At 52.1% G+C, this 23,956-nt stretch overlaps 1 protein-coding gene across 10 annotated transcripts in view; it reads left to right on the top strand.

Moving 5' to 3' along the window:
- Nucleotides 1–3,748: 3,748 nt before the first annotated feature.
- Siral2 (SIR2 antiphage like 2) overlaps nucleotides 3,749–23,956 on the top strand; it is a 44,398-nt gene continuing 24,190 nt past the window's right edge. The window contains exons 1-8 of one of the 10 annotated variants that reach the window (XM_087213709.1): nucleotides 3,749–3,941; nucleotides 14,094–14,149; nucleotides 14,672–14,927; nucleotides 16,851–17,072; nucleotides 19,328–19,456; nucleotides 20,514–20,799; nucleotides 22,373–22,405; nucleotides 23,218–23,301. In XM_087213709.1, coding sequence (XP_087069835.1) covers nucleotides 14,103–14,149; nucleotides 14,672–14,927; nucleotides 16,851–17,072; nucleotides 19,328–19,456; nucleotides 20,514–20,799; nucleotides 22,373–22,405; nucleotides 23,218–23,301 — 1,057 coding nt within the window. In that variant the 5' untranslated portion in view covers nucleotides 3,749–3,941; nucleotides 14,094–14,102. Of the gene's footprint in view, nucleotides 3,942–7,924; nucleotides 12,702–14,093; nucleotides 14,150–14,671; nucleotides 14,928–16,850; nucleotides 17,073–19,327; nucleotides 19,457–20,513; nucleotides 20,800–22,372; nucleotides 22,406–23,217; nucleotides 23,302–23,956 lie in introns of those variants that run through there. The other 9 variants (XM_087213710.1, XM_004845404.4, XM_013072531.3 and 6 more) reach the window with 9 other exon arrangements.

Genomic DNA, 23,956 nt, shown 5'->3' with positions numbered 1-23,956 from the left:
GAAGTTGATTATCTCAGGGATTTGTTACAGTAAAGAAACAACGAGCCATCAGAACAATGGAGAATGTGCCACACTCCGAGCCAGATTTGAGTCCATTTATTAATTAAAGCTGGCGGCCAAGGGGGGATAATGCCTGGAGAGTTCTCTCGGCAACAGGGGGTAGTTTGATTTCTCCTTTGAAATCATGCTTTCAGTTGGGGAGGGCTCAGGGGAGAGCAAGCTGAATCTTACAGAAGCAGAACCATGCCAGGTTAGTGGAGGACACAAGGAAGTTTCACACACTAGGTGAACTACAAAAACATCCTGCAACTGCAGCAAGTTTATTGCCAAACAGGATACGGGCATTTTGGGTGCTTTGTCCAAGCACAAGCACTTTGTCTAAGCACAGGTACAAGCTGATGTTGAGGCTCAAGACGGAGTTGGGTTGGCTATCACACATTCCCACCAGCGGTGGGTAAAAACCACTCTTCCACGTCCTCGCCAACACTTGGTGTGGTGAGTTTTTTGAATTTTGCCCACTCTAATGGTGTGTAGTGGTCTCTCCGTGTGGCCCTGATTTGTATTTCCCTAATGAATAATAATGTTGAGCACTGTTTCAGGTGCTCATTTGCCATTTGTATAACTTCTTGGAAGAAGCATTCCTTAAATCTTTTGCTCATGTTTAGAAGTTTTTTGTTTTTCTGCTGTAGTTCTTTTGGGTTTTTGTTCATTTTTGTGTTTTTGGTGCTGGGGATGGAACCTAGGGCCTATGCACATAGTAGGCAAGTACTGTAGCTTTGAGCTACATCTTCAGCCCTATTCTTTTAATTTTCTTTTACAGATATATTTTGATCAGCCATTTATTTATTGGTAATTTTGAGACAGAGTTTTGCTGTAGTCAGGTTGTCCTCGAACTCACTATGTAGCCAGGTTGGCCTCAAATTCCCAGAGATCCTCCTGCCTCAGCCTCCTGAGTGGTGGGACTGTAGGCATGCTTTGATTAGCTTTTAAAGTTGGGTTGTTTACCTTTATTATTGTGCTCCAGAGTTCCTTACATATTCTAGACTAGACCCTTTGTCCTGTATCTTTTACAAGTCTCCCCCAGTGTATGTCCCACCCCATACAACTGCTTTTCTCCATAGCTTGTCAGCCCTAATACTGGGATTTATTGTCTGTTTCTCTAACAAGGTGACCACACTGCTTTTCCCACTGTGACCTCAGCACCTAGGAGGGTGGTTGTAACGCATATTTGTTCAGTGGTTCTCTTGTCCCCATGTCACAGCTGCTGGAGACGAGATGTGGACAGGTGAGGGAACCTCAGTAGGAGCTGAGCGGGGCACAGCTGGGGTCTGGGTGAGGTGGGCAGAGCCCATGGTGAGGTCCAGAGAGCCTTTCGGAGGGGCCAGCGTGCTCCTCCCTCACAGGAGCAAAGCTATACCCACCTGCTGCTGTCCTTCCTGCTAGCCTTGGAGCAGCCAGGGGCTGGGAGCTCTGCGGCTGCGGCTGGGGGATGGGGTGATCCCAAATACGTAGCTCGCTTCTTTCCAGTGGTGTGCACAGCACATCTGCGACACACACGGCGTGAGGTTTAGCGTGCCGTAAGTGCACTGTCTGCATAGCGTTTGGTCCGAGGGCACAGGATCAGTGTCTGTCCAGCTGTACACCGTGCAGGGCATCAGGGCTCAGGGATACGAGTCCCTTCATGCAACACAGCAACAGCTTTGGGCCCAGGAGGGAAGGACTGGTATGTGGATCCCTTTATCTTTTCTGCCCCCTCTTTGGCCAGAGAGCCCGGAGCAGCAATTCCGAGGAGGTGCCCCCTTCAGGGGGGACCAGTTACCTTCCATCTTCTGAATCTGCTTTTCAGCGTGTGCACGGCTGAGTGCTCCAGGAGCTGTGCTTAAGAAGAGTTTAGCAGAGTGCAGCAGACAGAGCAGGTGCTCAGGGGACAGTGATACACGTACACGCACGCACTCGCGTCTCACTGGGCAGCCCTGCTGCTTCCCACAGAGCACTGTCAGTACAGAAGCAAATCAGGTCTGCTCTGCAGAATCTGGAGCTGAGACTCGTTTCACACACACGTTCACTCGTTTGTTCCACACACTTGAACGAGACCTGCTCCTGCTGGCCAGACACAGACGTGTGTAGTGCCAGTGACCTGTCACAGGCAGGCACCACACTGGGCCCTGGCCATGTCTCTCCCCTTATCTATGTGGAAGGGACACAATGGCCAATGGGCAGTGCCCCTCAGCAATGTGGATATGGGGGGCATTGTGCCAAATAATAAGGAAATAATGCACAGCAGGGTAGGCTTTGGACTGTTCCCATGCCCCTGCCCCATGTTTTGCCGTAAGATGTTCTGTTAAAGCAATGTAACTGTTGGAGTCAGAGGTTGTTTCTACCAGATGTTTGAAGAATGTTCTGTTAACTCCACCCTTCCACTTCTATGAGCATGCTCGCCCCACACATAGGCCCAGCCCTCTATATAAGGCTGCTTCCATCTCAGCTTGAGGCTCAGACTTTGGAGTACGGACTCCTCTGAGCCTGCTGGCGTAATACATATTCCTCCATCTCTCCGAGTGCCGGCCTTGGTTTCTTCTTCTCTGGAGACCTTCGAATAGCTGTAACACTGGGCTGTAACACTTGGCTATAACGCTGAGCTGTTGCACTTTGCTATAATACTAAGACACCCATCTGCCAGCTTGGTCCACCTACAGGAAGTATAGTTTGAAATGCGATGCAATTCTGGGGCCAGCCTGGTTCTTACAAAAGCCTCACCCGTCTGGTGTTATGGGCAGAGGGGCTGAGACTTCTGGCCTGTCCTCCACGTGGCTGGGCTGCAGGGATATGATAACCTGCCCCCTCTTCAACCTGGGGGATGCCCAAAGGGAACCCCTCTGCACACTCACTTAAGCCCCTGGGTCCCATTTGTCAAGCACAGAAGCAGGTGCTCAGAAACTGAGTTTCATCACATTTATGGAGCATTTTGGAGGGTGTTAAACTCTGTACTTTGCCTTATTTGCTGGGGAGCGAATTGAAGGCCTCACCTATGCCAGGCAACCTTTCTACTGAGCTACATGGCCAGCCCCAAAATTTCGTCACATTGAAATTGTACATCCACATCCAGTGGCTGGGGAGCCTGGTGTGCAGGTGGTCAAATGCAGCACTGAGATAACCGGGGTGACCTCCAGGGGCCTCAGTTTCCCCTTCTGTTAAACTGGAATGATAGTGATGGAGTCTTCCTGGTTGGGCTATTGAGGGCTGCCTGAGGGCTCAGGCAGGAGCCCTACCACAGGCCTTTTTCATTCCAGTGTTGGGACTCTGGTTTTTTTTGAGACAGGGTCTCACTATGTAGTTTAGGCTGAGGCTGGCGTTGAACTTGCAAGGATCCTCCTGTCTCGGCCTCTGAGTGCTGGGACTGCAGCCTTTAACAGCCAACTTTAAAATCAAACATAAAAAGGTGCTAAGGAGAGAGGAAGTAATAATTAACTGTGTTTTAGGCAGGGTGGGGAGGAGAGTTGGGGAAGCTTGGGACAAGGAAGTGGCTTCTGACCGGATTGGATTTCAGGGAAAGCAAAGACCTTCAACATACTGGATTAGCGGGGAAAGGGACTCAGGCTCCGGAGCCCGCGCTTCCCGCAAACTCGACTGCGCCTGCGCCGAGACTCCAAGCGGGGGTGGGGGTGGGGGGGATGACGGAGGGGCGTGGCAGGCGTCCTGACCCCTCCCTTCCTCGGGGCGGGACGTCGGGCCGCCGCGCGACCGTTGGTTTGGGGCGGAACCTTTGCGTGGTAAAGGCGCGCGCCGGGGAAGGTTTTGCCGGCAGTCGCAGGCGCGGCGTGCAGCGTCTTCGTACTGCGCCGGCCCCCGCGCACGGAGACCCTTTCTGCAGCCCGGCCCGGCCTGAGGGCTCGCGGCGAAGAGAGCGGATACGCTGTCGTCCGCGTGCGAGCTGGAGGCAGGTGAGGGGGCGGGGCGGGGCGGCTGCCAGAGCCCGGGACCGCTCCTCGGTCTCTAGCTCTTTCCCAGCATTTTCGGGCACCCTAGACCCCCAACCCCCCCCCCCCAAGACCTCTGGGTCCCCGGCACCCTTCGCCCCCGACGGCCTTCCGGACCCTGGGACCCCAGAGACCCCAAGATCCCTCGATCCCTCCCTTGACTCCCAAGGCTCCCTGAGGACCTCGGCGGCTCCAGGGCAGAGCCCCCATCTTCTGTTTCAGGAACCCTCAGCCTCTCAAGAGCCCTCAGGCCTCCTTGGGGCCGCCTCTGCCTGCCCTGTGGGCTCCGCCACTTCACCTGGGTGGAGGGTTCCCTGCCACCTCTCCTTTAGCCCCTGGAGATCCCCGGGATCTCCTCCCACCACCCTCGAGGTTCCTCCCTCCGCTGGTTTCTGCCACCTGCCCGAAGGCTTCTGTCCCCTGTGTCTCCCCTCTCTTCCTCTGTGAAACCTGAGGTCCGGGGAGCATCCAAGAAAGTATTCCCGAGGTTTGTAAAAATGATGTAAGAAGTAGAAACACATAACCAGTTACTTGAGGAGCACTTTAATTAGTTAACTAATTATTAATTTTTGGAGACAAGTTCTCACTATGTAGCCCAGGCTGGCCTTTAACTCCCAGCCATCCTCTTGGCTCAGCCTCGAAAGTGCTTAAGGACCACTTTATACCGAACAAGGGGTGTGCTCTGGGCCCCCCCGTGTGTGTTTTTCGTTGTTGCAGAGCCTAGAGCAGGCAGTGTTTATAACTTAATGTCGCCTTGGGACTCACAAGAGTGGAGGGGCACGGCACAGGGAGTTGGGCGAATCAGGGTACTTTACATGGTCTCCTTGCTTTGTATTGTAGAACTAGTATTGGTCTGGGTCGTGTGTGGTGTGTGTGTGTTTATCCCTGCCAGCTTTGATTTGAATTCCTAATGGGCTCTGTCAGCCTTACACGGGACTGAGGCAGGGTGGTGGTTGGAAAAGGACTTTATTATAGTGACTTTGCTGATGGAGAGATGCAGGCTAAAGCGCTGCCCTCTCCCCAGGAGGCTGATTTGAGGCGATTTACATAGCAGATAGGTGATCGCAAGCGGTTGACACCTCCCCACCAGTAGGCTTGTTGCCAAACGGTGCCCCTCGGATTCTCATAAAAAAAGGCCTTTCGAGTCTGCGATCTCAGGGACTAAGATCATCTTTTCTGTGGGCCTTTCCTGTTACTGACTATCTTGCCTGGAGCGGTTCCTGCCTGTTACACAATGGGCAGCCTAGAGGGAGCAGCTAGCTTCCTTGGGTGGCAAAAGAAGACAGACTTGCCTGATTGTTGTGTAGACCAGTGTCAGGTGAGGAGTGGGCGCACGCCCTGGCCTCTATGCTCTTGCCTCGCTGTCCTGGGCGGACGCAGTCCCTGTTGCAGGGCTGGGTTGGGGGGTGGCGATCCAGGCAGGTCCTTTTCCCATGCAGGTCAGGTGGGGTGGCTTGAGAGCAGCTTGGGTGGGGGTTAATGAAGGCAGATTTGGGACACCTGAGATGTGCCTGGGCCGGGCCCCATCCTGAGGGGTGGGTGCTGTGGTCGTGTTGGCTCCCTTTACTGGGTGGGTAGGGCCTCTGGTGTGAGAGGAAGGGGAAAGGGGAAAAGCAGTGCCCTTTCTGGAGTAGGTGATGATTCTGGAAGGAAGGTAGCCTGCGCTTGGTGGGGAGCGTGAGGATGGTGTCCCAGTAGCTGGAATGGGAGAGAATGGGAATTGTGCAGAGCACAGCATTGGAGTCAGGTGTGGCGGGGAAGGGGGTCTGAGAGCTACGCCATGACCTAGGCACAGGCGCCTCCGAGGCTGAGCACACGTTGGCACATGGGAGTGGGAGGTGAAGGGTCTGAGGATGAAGTGGCCTGTGTGTGTCTGAGTGGTCTCCCTGGTCTTAGTAAAGTCACCCCTGGACCAGGGTGGTGGCGGTGGTGACCACAGCCTCCTCATGAGGGTTTCAATGTGTCTGCTGTCCACACAGGAAGTGGATGCCGGGGGATTTAGCTCAGTGGTTCCACTGCCTGTCTCGAAAGCGCAAGGTCCCGAGTTTTATCCCCAGTACCAAAAAAAAAATCGTCAGTAAAGAAGTGCACACGTCACACTGTGGGGCAGGATGAAGGGGGCTGATGGGCAGGGGTCGGCCAGGTTCCTGCTGGGCTGTCAGCAACATCACTCTGAGACAGGGGGACCACACATAGGAGGCATCCGTGTCCAGGTAAACTGTGAGGGCTTCAAGGCAGCCGCAGATGGTATGCAGTAGAGAGATTATCAGGAGGATCTGCAAGGCTTCCTTTTGTGCAGAGGGGCTTCCATAGGGAAGGAAGAGGAGCCTGGGTGAGCCCTGTGCAGTACAACTTCCTGTGATGACGACAGTGGGCTGTATGTCTGCCGTCCAGCGCAGCAGCCCCACGTGACCAGTGTGACAGAGGAGCTGAAGTCTTTGTTTTAATGAGTCCTAAGAAGGCTCCCCCATCATACACCTGGGGTGTTGTGGGAGGCACACTGCTCCAGGATTTGTTCTTTTTTGTGTTTTTGAGACAAGGCCTCGCTACGTAGCCCAGCTTGGCCTGGAGCTTGTAGTGATCCTTCTGCCTCAGCCTTCTGAGTGCTGGAATTACAGGTACCACTGTGCTGTCTCAGGCTTTGTTCTTTTAAATGTTATCCAATTTAATGCTTCCAGCCACCTTTGGAGGTGATGGTATTGTTTCTTTTCACAGGGAAAGGGACCAGAGGCTCAGAAAGAGTTGCCCGGTCCCTGTTGGCAGGGCTTGGCTGGGCATTTCCTGCTGTACTCTGCTTCCTTCCCCCAAGGAGCCTAGAGTCCAGAAGATGTCATGATGGCATTGTTTCCTGGTTTAGCCCTACTTATGTGTTCCCTGCTAAAGTGAACATGGACAGTTGTGTGACAAGCCAGCAAAGACCAAACAGAAAACTTGTGAACTGCTGGCCTGCCCAGGCCTCCCAAGGGGCGGCCAGGGGTTGCAGGGGGCATTTCTGGGAAGGAGCACGGTGAGACATCAGGAGAAACCACAGAAGGCCAGGCCTGTGCCCTGCTGTGTGTGGAGGCATGGGTAGGAGGTGGAGCTCGTGCCTGAGATGGAGTTTTGGGGTCACAGTGGACCAGACAGTGCCTAGGAGAGCAGCGGGAGTCTGGGACATGAGCCAGAGGTGAGTTTATACCTTGCTGTACTCCTCAGACACTGGCCAGGTCACCAGCTCTCAAGAGTTTTGGTTTTCACTTCAGGAAAAAAAAAACAACCCCAAGGATATTTGGTGTCATAGACCTTTAAGATCCTTCCAGCTCTAAAATTCTGTGAGTTTCATCAGATTACTTTCTAGGATGTCTCTCTTTGTTATCGAAATGGAGTCTCACTGTGTAGCCCAGGCTGCCTTCGAACTTGTGGTGATCCTTCTGCCGCAGCCTCCTAAGTACTGGGATTATAGCCTAGAGCATGTTTTTTGGATCCTCAGCTTGGGTAAATGCCAGAGGTTCAGTGCTCTGGCCTCCTTTTTGGTGCTTTCCCATTACTGGCCTATCTGTAAGCAACGCAGCTTCTTGAGCTGCATGATGTGGCCCATCTAAGGGACATACTGTAAACAGCACATGCTTCAGTGCACCGCAGGGTCTTGGGACAACATCAGGTGGATCTGTTTGCCATTCCAGGCTGCACCAGGGTTAGAACAGGTGCAGCACTATACCACGCTGTTGGCTTCTTAAAGAACAAGGGGGTTAGTGTCATCCAGACCTGGTGGCGGTGAAAGCATTGTCCACTTCGCTGGGTTATTGAGAGGTTTGAATGAGACAACTCATGTAAAGTGCTTAGTGTTGTCCTTTGAATTGAATAAAGGCTGTACAAGTGCCAGTAATTAATGTTGGCTTGACTTTTTTTTTTTTTTTTTTGAGGTGCTGGTGATGCAACCCAGGCCTTTACCACTGAGCTGCATCCCCACCTCTTAAGGTTTTTTTTTTTTTTTTTTTTTTTTGTACCGGGGAATCGAACTCGGGTCCTTGCGCTTGTGCAGCAGGCGGCGAAACCACTGAGCTAAATCCCAGCCCCCTTAAGTTTTTTTAGCCTCCTCCTTCCTGGTAGCTTTAGCCGTTTTCCTGGTTTGTGCCCCTATGCCACACAGCTCTGTATGGGGCTCTGGTTTCAGGAAGCCAGTTAACACATTTGATCATTACAAGATGGGCAGTTTTTCTCTGCTGTACTTCATTCAGCTGAATAAAAATGGACTGATTGAGTAGGGTGTATTCATATTAAGGGTCTGTATTTTCTGCAAATTGAAGAAAGCAGTTCATCCTGAAGATCCTCATTATTGATAATGGCTGAGGTTAGGCTTTACCAGCACCATTGGTTAAATTTCGGCTTGGATGTGGGTCTGCCCTGGAAAAGCCGTGCTGAATTGAAGCCCTCGGATGCTGAGGCAGCTGTCTGTAATGGGTGAGCATCGTCCAGCTGATGAGTGTCTTCCAATTACTCCTCACTCCACTCTGCAGCAGGCCAGCCAGGCGAGTGGTGGCTCTCTCATTTAACGGGGGAAACCCAGGTCGGGAGAAGTGTCCTGGTGTGGAGTTGGCAGCCTCCCCTGACCCCAGGTCTGTTTTCTCTGCCAGGTCCCAGTGCAGCTTTGGTGCCTGAGCCTGTCCCCTGTGGCTCTGGAAGCTCGCATTTTTGGCCATTAGTGACTTGCTTTCCTTTCAGGAGGATCTAGCAGTGCTACCCAGAATTTCGAGACATGTCTGTCAGTGGGCCTGGATGTTTGCTTGTGGTTAGAAACGTGGCTTCTGGGTGGACTGGACACTTGCTCTTGTTGCCTCCCTACTCTAACCCACCTACTAAGGTCCACCCTGGAAGCCAGCTGCTGTGACAGAGGAAGACTGCAGGGATCAGGAAAGGGAGAGGGCGACATTAGTGCCAGCTGGTCCCGGCACCCAGGCAGCAGGCTGGAGGGCACTGACTTTCAGGCTCGTGGCTGCCCACACCTGCGCTGTCATGTTTGGAAGGTGACTGGCAGGTGTGGCTTCCTGGGAGGACGTGGCATGCCACAGGGTCCACCTCGGTTACACAGATTAAGCTCAGTTGTCCCAGCCTGCTGTCTCCTGAGTAACACATTTCTACGCCATTCTGTGTGGTGATTTTGCTAACAGTAGCAGTGGTGGCTATAGTGATACTTCTGGTCATTGCTTGCTCTGTTGCCTGGCTGTCTCTGCACGTTCTGGGACTGTCATACTCCCTCTCTTTTGGTATATGTGCCACCGAAGCAAGCACACCCCCTCTTTTGGGACCAGCTGCAGTTGAGTCAGAGGCTGGCACTTGGAAGTGCTGCTGGGTGTGTGCGGCACCTGTGTGACCCTGCCCTTCCAGCTATGTGCGCTTCTGCTGCCGGCCCTCTATACTGACAGGCGCTGTACAGCCTGTGGTGCCTCTCCCTGTTGTTTACACCGTGTAAAGCCATGTGACCCTGTTGCTTTTCAGGTACTGGAGAGTGGATGCAGGGATGCTCTGAGCTGTATACCCAGCTGCTTTTAATTATTTATTTTCTTGCGGTACTGGGCCTTCACACTGAGTTACATCCCCAGCCCATATTTTATTTTTTATTTTGAGAAAGGGCCTCACTAAGTTGCCCAGGTTTTGAGCTTGGGATCCGTCTCCTCAGCCTCCCAGGGTGCTGGGATTTCAGGCATGTGCTACCACTTCTGGCTGGGTTTTTTTTTGTTGTTGTTTTTTTCTTCAAGACAGGTCCTTGTTGAACTGCCCAGGCTGGCCTCAGACTTGCAATCCTCCTGCCTTAGCTTCTTCAGTAGTTGGGATTACAGGTATGTGTCATTGTACCCAGCTTATAATTAATTTATGGAAAGAAGTTGACATTTTTTAAAAATAATTTTTTTTTTGATACCTGAAGATTGAATTTGGGACCTTGCGCTTTCGAGGCAGGTGACGGCACTACTGAGCTAAATCTCCAGCCTTAAAATAATTTTTAAAGGCTCTTTCCCTTGAATTTTTCTAATTCACAGTACTTGTTAAGTGAAAGTGCAGCTTGTATAGTAATCGAAGGTGAACACTAGATTTTTGTTATACTACTTTTAATAATTATTGTTGGTAACAGACACTGGCCCCGTTGCCTTGGAATCTTTCTGGCCTTCTCATCTGTGGCAGTGTAGAGTGGTGGTGGCTGCAGTGAGCTGCTGCTTGGTACTGGGGTGCTTACACAGTGGCAGCCACCTGCCTGGGTAGGGCTGAGTGGCTGAAGGCAGCGTATGTGCGCCCCCTGTAGCTTTCTTTCTTCCAGGAGGCTGCACTGTCAGAGTGCAGACCAGCTTCAGCTGCGTCTCACTGCCTGATGGGTCGGTGTGCAGAGCAGTCACGTGGCAAAGGCCAGCGGCAGTTCTGAGGTTTGGCTACTAGGAGGCCTCACGGGACACCAGCAGTCTGCTGCAGCAGCCTAGTGACCAGGGGGAGGTTTGCTTTGCTAGCTCAATGAAGATAAGCTCATTTTTGAAGTTTATCATATTTGAATTACACTCTGTTTAATGAGCATTTATGTAGTACTGGGTGCTGAGTCTCAGAGCCAGAATAAAGTAGTGTTCAGCTGTCGTGTAGCTAGTTTATAAAACATTTGTGACTTTGTATTCTAAGCAGGAAACATCCTGCTAATACTTTTATTAGAGGCTTTGGATGAAAAGGAGAGGAAATGCTTATAAGAATCTGCATTGGGGCTGATTTTGTTTCCAGAAAATGCTGATAGATCTTTGTAATAGAGTGAGTTGCTGGATGACTTGGCTTTGGGCCAAAAACAGGTGACTAGACATGATCACCAAGGAGACCAAAAGATGCAGCCTGTAAGAGGCCTCCAAAGGGTTTTGTTCCTGTGATCTGGAATCCCATTGGCTCGGAGGTGTGGCAGTGGGCAGGAGCCCTGGTGTCAGGCTGGGTCCCCTTGGAAACTTCTGGGGTTGGGCTGTGCAGCTCTCCCCCTGGAGCTTGGTAGAAAACCAGGGGAGATTTGGGGGTAATCTCCAGGTTGTTGTGAGATTTGGCTCTGATCTTTATGCTGCTGCACAACAGGAAATGAGGCAATGTCTTTAAACACGCAGTGTTTATGCAGAACTGTAAATGCCTAAATATGGGTAGCTCTGCAGTTCGCCCTGCTGTGCTGAGGCCTGAGGCCAAGGCTCCTTCCTCTGTTGGCTCTTTGATGCTTAGAGGTCCGTGCTGATCTTAGCATTGGGAGCCCCTGTGCCTATCCAGTGGGGAGCTGTGTGACTGTTGGAAGGGCCCTTGGAGGAGCTGGCTGCATACCTTGCAGGGGGGCTGAGGACGGCTCAGAGCCAGGCCAGCAGCAGCCTGCCTGGAGTGCCAGCTCTCACCTGTTCTGGAAGTGTTGTGAGGAGACTTGGTCTCTCGGGGAAGTTGGAAATCACTTCATGACATGTTAAATACAGCCTGCAAATGTTTAATTTGTTCATGCCTTTTTGCAGGTATATAAATACAATATTTAGGTTTTGAATTTGTAACTATGATCTATCTATATGTGGAAAAACATAAGCAGTTGAACAGTAAAGGAATTGGAGACAGGGTCTTGCTGTGTAGTCCATCCTGGGCTTGAAAATGTGATCTTTTTGCTTTAGGCTCCCTAGTACTGGAGTTATGGGTGTGTGCCACCATCCCTGGGGATTAAACCCGGAGCCTTCAGATTGAGCTACACCCCACCCCCGGTTATTTTGAGACAGGGTCTCACTAAGTTTCTGTGTTGCCCAGGCTGGGCTCCAACTTTTAATCCTTCTGCCTCAGCCTCCCAGTGTACTGGGATTACAAGGATGTGCCACTATGCACTGCTTGAACTAGAGATGACATGTACCAGTGCCATGATGAATGTAATTATTATGTACTGCAAACATGTACTGAGAATAAAAAAAATTTTAAGAAAGCTCTTCCACAATAACAGTCATTTACTTCAGATTCTCTGCACCTCTCCGTCGGATTTAAAAAGCATCCCATAATGTGTGAAGAAGCTGAGACAACTCCTCCCCATGCGGTGAAGGAGCACTGATCCTGCAGTGGTGTGGGTAGTTTAGGGCTCAGGTGGTGTGTAGGATTAGTCAGCTGATGAGTATCTTGTATTACCCTGCAACTGGACTGAGCCCCAGAGGTCCAGAGTCCTGCAGAGAGGGTGGCAAAGGAAGGCTAGGGGAGCCTCAACCCCAGGTCCCTGCTGAACTCCCTGACCCAGGAGTCCGAACACATTGTGCACCTGCATTTTCGAGCACCAAGCCTTGGAGACACAGCCAGTTAGTAGGAAACTGTATTTTGTAGTCAGTACAGCTGAGGGTGAACAGTCAAGCCAGTCACTGAAAGCTCAGGGCTGAGACCCGAGGTTGCTCCTATTCTGCAGTGGAGGGATCATGTCATGTAGTGGAGAACATCAGCCTGTTACTTCTCCTTGGAAAAGTCCCCCAAGTGGACTTGACCTTGGATGACTACTGACTGCAAAGAGAAGAAGTAGGAGTCGGCAGTGGCAGGCTCATCCCTCTGGCAGGTGACTGCATCCCGTTGAGCCTCATGTTCTTGGCCCGTGGACTCAGGTGGAAGCTGGGACCTCTCCGCCAGGGAAGTGAGTTTGTGCATGCTCAGTGGTGACCTCAGGATGCCCGTTAGCTCTCCAGCCTCGAGGTACTTGTGTTCTTGCCCTGGAAAATTGGTCTTGGTGACCTGCTTCTAATTGAGGTAAGAAAAGATCACACATTCAGACAAGCGGCTTTCAGTCATGCTGCTTCGGCTGCAGCTAAGCCAGCACCTCCTGCTCTGCCCACAGTGGGTGTGGAGCAGTGGCTGGGTATGCAGCGTGTGGTGGTGCCTGTTCTTGAGTGCGGCAGCTCTGCTGCTCCGCAGCCTCTTCCAGGTGGACTGGTTTCAGTGATGTGGATCTGGGTGCTCGGCTTGTCATCAGTGTCACTCCACTGTGTGCAGCAGGGCATCAGTGGGGTACAGATGGCATAGGATGCTGGGGTTCTTTGTGTGGCTGTTGATCTCATGGGGGAACTGCTTTATCAGAGTGCAGGAGAAAGGACCCTCATGAACTTTGCTGTAAAAACTGTAAAGTTTAGACAGGAACATAAAGTAGGAATACCTGGTGCTCAGTGAGCGGGATGATCTGCCCCTTGTTTACAGTAAATAATTAGCTGTAGAATTGAGGGAAAAGGTGATCTGAGAAAAGTTGTGGAGTATGAGATAACCAGGTGGATAGAGACCTCACTGGGGTGAGGTTCTTGTTCTATGCAGTCAGGAGCCGACCTTGACTTTCTGGCTTCTCTGGATGGGGTTCAGTTAGCCGAGGATAGGCAGGGCCTGACACTTGAATGTGGTGCTGGCGAAAGAGCCCTGCCTCTCGGCCCCGGGAACCGTCCTGTGTGGAACTGCCCTCCTCCTGTGAGCAGTCATCGGGGATGCATCCACTGGGAGCCCTCTGGGGTGGTGTCTAAAAGAGACTCCATAGTGTGGAGCCCATGAGCTCACTGCACCCTCTGTGCTCCGTCCTTCCGTTCAGCTCAGTGACGACTGAGCAGCTGACCAATCTGATGAGCCACATGAGATAGCAGTAGTGGTTTAGGAAACATTTTGTGGGTGGTTTTGTTTTCAGGTACATAGGATCTCACTGTGTAGTTCAGGCTGGCCTTGAACTGCATTTGGTCTGCCTGCCTCAGCCACTTGAGTTTGGGTGTATGCTTTTTGTATATGGTGTTTTTCAAATATTCTACTTTAAATGGAGATCTGGGGCCTTTTTTTTTTGGTACTGGGGATTGAACTCAGGACTTTGTGCTTGCCAGGCAGGTGAGGTGCCACTGAGCTACATCCCCAGCCCTGGGGCCTTTAATTCTAGACTTAATTCTTGTCCAGGATACTAATAAAAACTTTTGAGCCAGGCATGGTGGCACATAGCTGTAATCTTGGCAGTTGGGAAGCTGAGGCAGGAGGAGGGCTGGGGCTGTAGCTTAGTGTGAAATCCTGGGTTCAGTCTCCAGTATTATGTGTGTATGCACATGCGTGCGCACACGCACACACACCATACAGCTTTTATCTGGGAAATATAAGTTGCTCCTGATTATTTTTTCTCTTTAGGATTCACAGATGGAGTCAGTGGAAAAGACGACAAATAAAAGTGAACAAAAATCAAGGTAAATAAACTCAGGTCTACCTTCAGGAGGGTTTTTTGTTCTCATGGAGAATCTGTCACGAGGCTGCAAAGACAAAAGTGAAATATGAAGTCGGGGCAGGCTGGACCCTTCCAAGCCTGGTTACACGGGCAGTCTGGGAGGGGAGAGCATGCCTGCGGGCGGGTGGGCCGCCAGGCTGTTGTAGAGTGGTGGGAGAAGGGCTGGCTACTCAGCAGGCAGTGGCGTCTTAGCTGTAGCTGCCAGCAGGGATTCTTTTGTTTTGATGAGCAGCTTGAGGAGGAAGGGAGGCCCAACTGCCCGAGTCCTTAGCCTCCTTAGCAGAGCGAGGGTAGAGCAGCAGAGTAAACCCCCAGAGCAGGAAACACACAGGCTTTGTCTGCTGCTAGGGTACAGAGAGGACAGAGGGGATGGATTGTGTGCATCAGGGCTGCTGGCTTTGACCTGAACATTACAACTGTTTCCAGACTTGGGGTCACAGTGCTTCTGTGTTGATTCTTAGTCTTCCTGTCCCTTATGTTGAAGCAGAAAGTTTTTAAAAAGCCTTGTCCGGAAGCAGCCCCAGGAGCTGCTGCTGGTCATTGGGACTGGTGTCAGCGCAGCAGTGGCCCCGGGCATCCCTGCCCTATGCTCGTGGCGCAGCTGCATCGAGGCCGTTATCGAGGCTGCAGAGCAACTGGAGGTGCTGCACCCTGGGGATGTCGCCGAGTTCCGGAGAAAGGTGATGAAGGACCGGGACCTGCTGGTTGTGGCCCATGATTTGATCCGGAAGATGTCACCTGTGAGTCTCAGACGAGGACTTTAGAGCCCATGGGAACAGCTTGGGTCTGGACCAGGCTGGGGGAACACATAGGGTTCATTCCACAGCATAGTTGGGCTGGTGCAGGATGTCACCGTTTTCCCATGTTGGTGTCAGGTGGCCCCTGTGGCTCCAAAGCAGCCCACAGTGAGTGGCACTCCGCTGGCTCAGGGTGCTGTCACACATGTGTGCTGAGATTTACTCAGCACCAGGTGTCCTGTGGCTGGTCACGTGTCAGGCCAGCCACATTTCTTCAGGTGGCAGCTGCTCGCTCAACATGGAGAAGGCAGCATCTGCCTCCTGAGCTGGCAGCAAGGAGTGCAGTTGGTGACACCGGGATAGTCACTGAGCGGTGTCCTTGAATTGGGTCTGGGCGGGGCGTGGGCTGGGCCTCAGGCCACAGTTGTCATGGGCCAGCCCTGGTGGCGGGAGGCAAGTGCTGGGAAGCCAGGCCATGTGTGTGTGGTAGAGGCTGGTGCCAGTGTCTCCTTATTGCCCGTGTCTGGCCGAGGAGCCTGTGGGTTGGGTAGATAGGGACAGGGACAGGGACAGGGATGGCTGGGGAGTGAGGGCTGCTGCATGGACCCCAGAGCTGTGGCTTCAGCGTGATAGCGATTCAGTTCTCACGTGGAAATTCAGGCAGCACGGGGGGTAGAGCCTGGTGGTGTTGGGGACCTAGGCTCCCCCTTGCTCTGCCGTCTTCAGCCTGAGCTCCCACCTTGTGCCCAAGGTTAGCTGCCCTGCCCCTGCCGTGCATGTGTGCGTGTTCCTGCCTGTGGGCAGGGAGGGTGACAGGGCTGTGGTGGGAGTCAGCCCCACCCATTTCCATCCCAGTCTAACCCTGCCCTTAACAGTCTGGGAAAGGCTGTCAGGTAACCAGGGCAAACACAGTGTCCTGTTACTCAGGGTTGACCACCGTCACTGGGCAGGGCTTGGCACGTACAGCTGGGGCCAAGCCTGGAGTGCCACCTGCTTTTGTGAAGCAGGTTCTGCTGGCACATGGCCACACCCTTCTGGTGACACTTTGTCTTGCCTGCTTTGGTGCCCAGTGGCAGAGCTGAGTAGCTGTAAGAGACTGCAGCTCATAGGCCTGATGTGTTTCCTCTCTGGTCCTTGGTAGACAGAGTGCTGGCCCTGATCACAGGAAGAGGAGGGAAACAGCTAATGGGCCAGGGCAGCTGGTGGGATGGCTGGGCATGAAAGGCCCTTGTCCTTCATCTGCAGAGAGGCCAGCTGCCTGCTATAGGGCAGGGATGGTGAACCTGTGGCACATGTGCTGTAGTGGCTGTCTGTATCACTGAAAGCTCTAAAAGGTTTGCCATCACTGCTCTAGGAGATGTTCTTTATGTTTTTGCAAACCTGTCAGGAAGAGTTAAGGTGTGGGTGGTCAGCAGGGTTGGGGACAGGCTGGAGGACTGGCTTCCTTGGGGAGTCGCAGTGACCTCAGTGAGCAGGAGAGGCGAGACTTGAGGGGTGAGCAGCGTGTGTGGGGTCCTGGTGTGTGGCCTCAGCGGGGTTTCCCGCCTTCCCAGCTAGAGGCACAGATTGAAGGGAGGCTGGCCAGAGGTTCCAGAAATGACCCTGCTCTAGTCCTGCTGAGGGCTGGTGTGGATGGCTGAGGCGGGTGCAGACATGTTGGGGAAGACCGATGGGAAGGAATTTCTGGGCCAAAGTGCAGAGCACATGCACATGGCCTCAGAGTCTCCAGGAATGAGGACAGAAGTGTGGCTGGGGAGACTCAGTGGGAGCCAGGGGCCATCCCGTCCTCCCTGCCCTCCAGTGTGTGGGGAGCACACCTAGGGAGGCCCCAGTTGTTATAAACTCTTTTTTGAACTACTGAGCCTGCAGCACCCAGTGTAGTTCCACCTGGTAGAAACAGTCATGACTCTGTTCCCTCTCCCGCAGCGCACAGGCGACACCAAGCCCACCTTCTTCCAGGACTGCCTGATGGAGGTGTTTGACAGCCTAGAGCAGCACATCCAGAACCCACTGGTGCTGCAGTCCATTCTCAGCCTCATGGACAGGGGCACCATGGTGCTCACCACCAACTACGACAACCTGCTGGAGCTCTTCGGGCAGCAGCAGAACAGGCCCATGGAGTCACTGGACCTGAAGGACAAGACAAAGGTGGGACAGGCAGCGAGAGGGCTGGCACCCAGCAGTGACTCTGGGATGAGGAAATGTCCCTGACGCCCACAGGGAACAAGACACCGAGTTTGTCCAGAAGGCCATGCCAGCCACCTCCGGCAGCCGGGCCAGGAGGGTTGTGCCCTTCACCTCTGCACTGCTCCACTCCTCTTCCTGCCAGCTCTCACTTTCTTTCATGCTCTGGCCTGGAGGGCTTTGAGGCCCACCTGCATGTTTTCATTACAGCCACCCTGGGAGATGTGGGGAATAAAGTAACTAATAAGGAAGAGCAAAACAACCCAGCCCTATTGCTGCAAAAGCAAAACACCCCAACTCTATTGCTGTCATTTTTTTTTTTTTTTTGGTGGTACTGGGGATTGAACCTAGGGTCTTCACACTGAACTACATCTCAGCCCTTTTTATTTTTTCATTTTGAGACAGGGTCTCACCAAGTCACTGAGTTGCCCAGGCTGGGCTCAAGTTTGCAATCCTCCTGCCTCAGCTTCCCAGAGTGCTGACATTATAGATGTGTGTCACCATGCCTGGTCATATTTTTTCTTTAACAATCTAGCATTTTTTCTTCAACAGTCCTGTAATCCCAGCACTTGGGAGGCTGAGGCAGGAGGATCACCATAAGTTCCAGGCCAGCCTAGGCTACACAGTGAGTTCAAGGCCAGCCTGAACTGCACAGCAAGACCCTGTCTGGAAAAAAAGAAAAAAGAAAAAAAACAAAGCCGAACAGAACAAATTTGGATTGCAATTTATGCAGTTTTTTAGTTCTAATTTTTTCCTTATTATACTGGGCATATTCCTGTCACTAAGCTGTTTTCAAAAGTGTGATTTTTAAATGGCAGTAGGAGTCTAAGACTAAATTATAATTGTTCCCCTTCCTTTGTTCTTGTTAGTATATTTTTTGCTGGTATAAATAACACTGCAATGGAAATCTTTAAATTTTTATGTTCCCAGGTTTATTTTTTCAGGATAAACTCCTAGTAGTGTTTCCTGGTCAAAGGGTATGGTGTTTTAGAGACTGCTGGTATGAATTACCTAGCTGTCTTCCAGGATTACCAGCTACACACCCACAGCTGTGTATGGGAGTGTCCATTTCCTGTCACTTGGTCAACATTCTGTATCATGAAAAAAGTGAAGGGCTGGGGATTTAGCTCAGTGGTTCCGCCACCTGCCTCGCAAGCGCAAGGTCCCAAGTTCAGTCCCTGGTACCAAAAAAAAAAAGTGAAATATTCTGCTGGGCACAGTGGCACATGCTTGCAATCCCAGCACTTGGGAGGCTGAGGCCGGAAGATCGACATGAGTTGGAGGCCAGCCTGGGCTACGTAAGAAGATCCTGTCTCAAAAATATTCTTCACCCATTTGATAGGTGGAAATCTAAAATTTTTCTTTTTACTACTGAGGTTGAACACAGTCTCATTGACCATTTTTTTTTTTTTCTTTTCTTTTTTTTCTGGTACTGGGGATCGAACTCGGGACCTTGTGCTTGCCAGGCAGGCGGTGGAGCCACTGAGCTAAATCCCCGGTCCTTATTGACAATTTTCTTTGTGGACATGTTTGAGTCCTTTGTGTATTTGCTTATTTTCTGTCATTGCCACTGGTGCTGTCTGTCACTCAGCTGCAGCTCCATGTGCTTCCCTTCACGGCAGCCTCTCCCAGAGTGGCCTTGGCCCCAGCTGCCCGTCGCAGAGGCATGCATGGGCCATGGCTCTGGCAGGAGCACTGTGGGGGTGTGGCCCTCTGGGGAAGTCAGTGGCTCCATGTGAATATCAGGCAGCGACACAAACGCCCACTACTCCTCTGCCTGTCCCTGTCCCCCAGCAGGCTGTGAAGTCCTCATGCCCAGAGAAGATCACACAGACCTGTGCATCTTGTAAAGTGCTTTGCTTTGTGTCTTGAACTGAGATGGATATAGTTGGCCATTTGCTGAATACGTTTCTGTCCATATATACTTGCCCTTGATGTAAAAAGAACACTTAAGCGAAATGAAAAGGCAGTATAGAACTTAGAGGGTTCCCACCCCTTTCCCAGCAAGCCCTCCTACCTGAGACAGCAGGCTGCCAGGAAGTTCTCACGTGCTGTGCCAGGAATAACGTGCCCACAGCGGAGTGTTGGGAAGATATACTTAGCATGGAGACATCTCACTCTCCAAGGTGGGCTGCAGAAGCTGAGTTAGATGTTCGCTTTTCCTGTCCATTTGAAGTAACACCAGGCAGTGTGTCTTCATCTTGGCTTGGCTTTGCTAGGTCCTCCAGTGGGCGAGAGGCCACATCAAGTATGGAGTTCTCCACATCCATGGCTTATACACTGATCCCTGCGGGATGGTGCTAGACCCATCAGGATACAAAGACGTCACTCAGGATCCGGAAGTCATGGTACGGCCCCTCTTCCTTAAGGCCTCCTTGCATCCACTGGGGAATCTGGTGGCCACCAGCCCTTTGGCTGCAATCTGCGTGGTTGCCTGGTCCTTGTAGCAGGCCCGCTCATGATTGGGGACAGGGCCGTGTCTCCTGTTCTGGCTGCATCTCTGCCCTGGTGAGGTGCCTGCGTGTAGAATGTGCTCTGTACACACTTGCTCAGGAAAGGAACGTGTGACTTGAGGGCCTGGGTCTGTCGCCCCTCAGTGCCATATGTCCACCCCTCTCTGTGTAGGCAGGCAGCCAGCTGTCAGGAATCCTCTGCTTAGGGTGCCTATCGGGCTCTTCAGCTTCTAGAACTGGCTTCAAAGCACCATTGTCTGTGAGGCTCTCTTGCTGCCTCCCCGGAACAGAGCGTATTAGAGCCATGTGTCTGGCTCCTTCCCAGTGCTTCCATCCTGCCACTTCACTTGGGCCTGTGGGCCTCCTTGGCGCTCCTCCAGTTGTGGCATGGGGACAGGCACATGTGGCACATGGGCGGCAGGCTGGGTAGGAAGCCCTGTGCTACAGCTGGAACCTCACCGAGATGTGTGGGGGCCTGAATCTGACTGTCCACTGCTCACAGAGCGAGCCCTCTGCTCTGTGCGTCCCTGTGCCACCCCTGGTGTCACAGGCACTGCTGCCCTCCTCAGCTCTCCTGCCCTACTTCCCCAAACCCTGTCCACTCTTCCCTAGGGACAGGTTCCCGTCTGATCACTGAGGCAGATGTAGTTTCCAGTGTAACTCTAGAGGAGTGGGGCCCGGTGGCTGGCCATGCTGTAAGGCGCATTCGGCAGCTGCTGATTGGTCACTGCCCTGGCTCGGCTGGGCAGAGGCCCCTAGTGCTCCGAGAACTGGTCACCACAGATGGCTGCCTGGGGTGTGTCTGAGTGCTGCGGCCAGAGTACACTCCTTTCTATCCCCATTCCTCAGGGTGGCCCTTACTGCCGAAAGCACCTATGTGTAACTTTGTGTCAGTCGGAAGTGCCCAGTCTCTCATCCCTCTCGTCACCCCATTTCCTTCCCGGCCTCACAGGAAGTCCTGCAGAACCTGTACTGCACCAAGTCCTTTCTGTTTGTGGGCTGTGGAGAGACCCTTCGAGACCAGATATTCCAGGCCCTCTTTCTTTACTCGGTGCCGAACAAGGTGGACTTGGAGCACTACATGGTGGTGCTCAAGGACAACGAGGACCACTTCTACAAGCACCAGGCAGACATGCTTTTGCACGGGATTAAAGTTGTGTCCTACGGGAACCACTTTGACCTCTTTCCGGGATATGTGCAAGACCTCGCCACTCAGATCTGCAAGCAGCACAGTCCTGGTATGGAGTTTGTCTGCACTTTCCAAGTTCAGAGTCACGGTGTCCTAGTCGTCTTTGAACATATCATCACCATACCCTAAATTCCTCAATCTTGTACTTACTGTGCTTTATAAGTGCCTCTGTGAAATTTAAAATTAGAAGGCTGGGCTACATGGTGTGATAGGAACAGAATTCAGAATTTAATTTTGTTTTTCATTTGAGACAGAGTCTCACTGTGTAGTTCAGGCTGCCCTTGATCTCATTGTGTAGCCCAGGTGGGCCTTGAACTTACAGCGATCTTCCTGCCTCAGCCTCCCGACTACTGGGATTACAGGTGTGGCCACCACAGCTGGCACAGAATTTAAAAGTTTATAGCTGTGGACACAAAACCTGTGCACACAATACATTTGTTCATGTGTCAGGTTACCTTAACAAAGAAAGGAAGCCTCCAGGCCAGTTTTATCAGTTGTGACTCTTCAAGCACAGATCTCTTATTACTTTAATCGTGTCACTGTGTCTTCAAGATTACAATTTGCAGAGTACAGAGTGATTTTCTGAAGACTGATTTGTCCATTTTCCCTGTTCCAAATTACACTCCCTGTCCTTTCACCTGGGGATTGTTCATCTGCCAGGAATACTTCGCAGACCCAGGTGTCTAGACAAGAGGGAGTTAATGGCTTTTGAGTTCGGGGTCATAAAACGTGGATATCAGCCAGCATGGAAAGTTGTCCTGCTTGTCCTTTCATGGCAACAGGAAACGGGATGGAGGAGGAGAGCCTGGAGACCAGTTGGGACAGGAAGACAAGTGCAGACATTGGTTTTACTGCAGGCATCTGCATCTCAGTGGCTAATGATAGCACAGGGCTGATTTCCATTGCCTAAGTTTTTGGGGGGCAGTTGTCAGTTCTTCCTGGGGTGGAAAAGGAGCCTTGCTCGTTGAGCTCCTGTGTGTCACATCCTTGCCCTTGCTGGGTTTCTGTTAGTAGCAGTAGCGGATGATTTAGAGATGGAGAGACAAGCTCAGGGAGGGGAAGAACTTGGCCCGTGGGTGCCCAGGCCCTACACAGAGCAAATGCACTGTTGAGTGTTCCCGGGTACCAGTCGGGGTGCAGCTCTGCAGAGAGGAAGGGAGTGGTCCTCACTTTTGCTTGCCACTGCCACCAATGCCTCTGTACCTGTGACCAGGAGCCCCTCTGATCCCTCACTGAGACCTTTTCCAGGCCCCTGTAGCTGAGTGCTTTCCAAAGCTGCATAGAACTGGAAGGCCACTGGGAGTTTTAGTCTGTTGCCATGTAGTATAGTCCCTCTCCTGGCAGGAAACACCTGGTGACCTTGACAGTGATGTTTGTGATGCTGGGTATGATGTGGTGTTCCTGTGTGCCACCTGGAGTCACCAAGTCCTCACATCAGCCCTGCGAGGTGGACAAGAGGGAAGTGACTGGCCCAGGGTGCCAGGGGAGTGCGTGCTTCAGCTGGCACGGAAGCCTGCTCAGCCCGTGGCTGACCTCAGAGCGGCCTCACCATGGTCCCCACTGGCTGGAGCAGGAGTGCTACTGAACCACTCTCGGTTCTGCTGACTTTTCTTTCTTCCCAGATGCCGAGCGAGTGGACAGCACCACATTACTGGGTAAGGAGATCTTCATTTTTGTCAGCCTGTTTTTGCTTCCGCATTCCCTTGTGTCTTCCTGCCCCTACTTATAAAATTGTGAAAGTGTTTGTCACATTAAATAAGAAGCCTGCACTGAACAGCCCTGATAGAGGATGCACTGTACAGCACAGCGGAGGGACCCACATCTACCCCTTCCTGGGGAAGCACAGCTTGGTTATGCAGGGTCTGTGTGCTGGCACCTGACAATAAGTTCCGTCCTAGAACCCAGAATCCAGGACTTGGAACGAGGCTCCGCTCAGCTTGGGCCATTCAACACAAGGCTCGGGAACCTCAAGTGACCTGGCCCTTTAGATATCCGAATTGCAAGGGTCCAAGCTTTCCTGTAAACATTTTCCAGTTGTGCTTGCTTGAAATGGGAATGTTTTTGGGGCTCAACTCTTGCCTATTCATAATTGAAGACTCAGCAGTCCTGGTGTCTCTTGGGGATGCTGGGCAGCAGGTATCTCCAGGTCCTACACCAGGGGTTGGGAGGGGCTCTGCACCCCTGCCCAGCCTGTGGGCAGCATCTGCACGCACATGTGTGTTTGGTTCAGCCCAGGAATCAAAGCAGCTGTGCTTGGCTTACCTTCTCCACCCTACTTCATGAGAAGGCTCTAGTTTTTCCTTAAATGTGGCTCAAAATATTTTTTTAAAGCAGTAACTCAATGGTTACAATCTGTAGTGTATGGCAGAGATCATTTGCCAGTGCTTCAGGAAGGTAGGATTTAGAAGTGGGCCCTTGGGGTGGATTCTAGAACAGAGTAGCTTTTTAATAAGTTGTTGCCTTTCAGGAAATGCATGTCAGGACTGTGCGAAGAGGAGGATGGAAAAGAATGGAATGGAAGCTCCCAAAAAACTCAGACAACCAGATACAGGTATTGGGTGGTGGTGTTTGGGAACCTGTCTCCAGTTTGTCTTGCTGGTCAGTGTTTTCAGTTACAAAGCTTCTCTTTAATGATCCTGGTCCCTTGATGGGAGGAATGGCACACACTGGGTCAGAATCAGTGCACAGGGAGGGTTGGAATGGATCCTGACCGCTCACACCAGATGCTGAGAGGCCCCTGGTGTCTGTGTTATCACAGGAGCATGCACTGAGAAAGTGAGGTTTGCGGGACAGGTTGGCGATTGTCACAAATGAAGATGCCCCAGGGTCACAGCCGCTTGCAGCACTGTCCACTTGTGTCCTTAGCTGCTAGAGAAAACCAGATCATTGAGACCGCTGTCACTAAGTTTTACTTCAACTATTTTCAATTTCTTTGAACTGTTTGCTTCAGCAGACTCCCTCTGCTGACACTAGGAAAGATGACCTGACTCCCTCCGGCTGTTCCCCTTCTGCTCTCCTCCTTCCTGGGCCGTGTGTTGTTCTGAGCCCCTCAGCACTGGGAGGTCCAGTTGCCCTGCCTTCCCACAGCGCCCCCTCTGCCACTTGCGGACCCTGGCCCATGCACTGTGTGTCCCTCACATGGTTACAGGACAGAGGAAGGAGGACGCCTTTCTGTCTGGAGGTCAATTGTGAATGTTGGAAAATAA

This window comes from Heterocephalus glaber, unplaced genomic scaffold (genome assembly GCF_053883595.1).
Source record: "Heterocephalus glaber isolate CG9 unplaced genomic scaffold, H.glaber_assembly_v1.0 deba00001444, whole genome shotgun sequence".
In the NCBI taxonomy this organism is placed as follows: domain Eukaryota; kingdom Metazoa; phylum Chordata; class Mammalia; order Rodentia; family Bathyergidae; genus Heterocephalus; species Heterocephalus glaber.
Note: the sequence above shows the minus strand (reverse complement) of the source record. Positions and strands in the feature narration are given on the sequence as shown.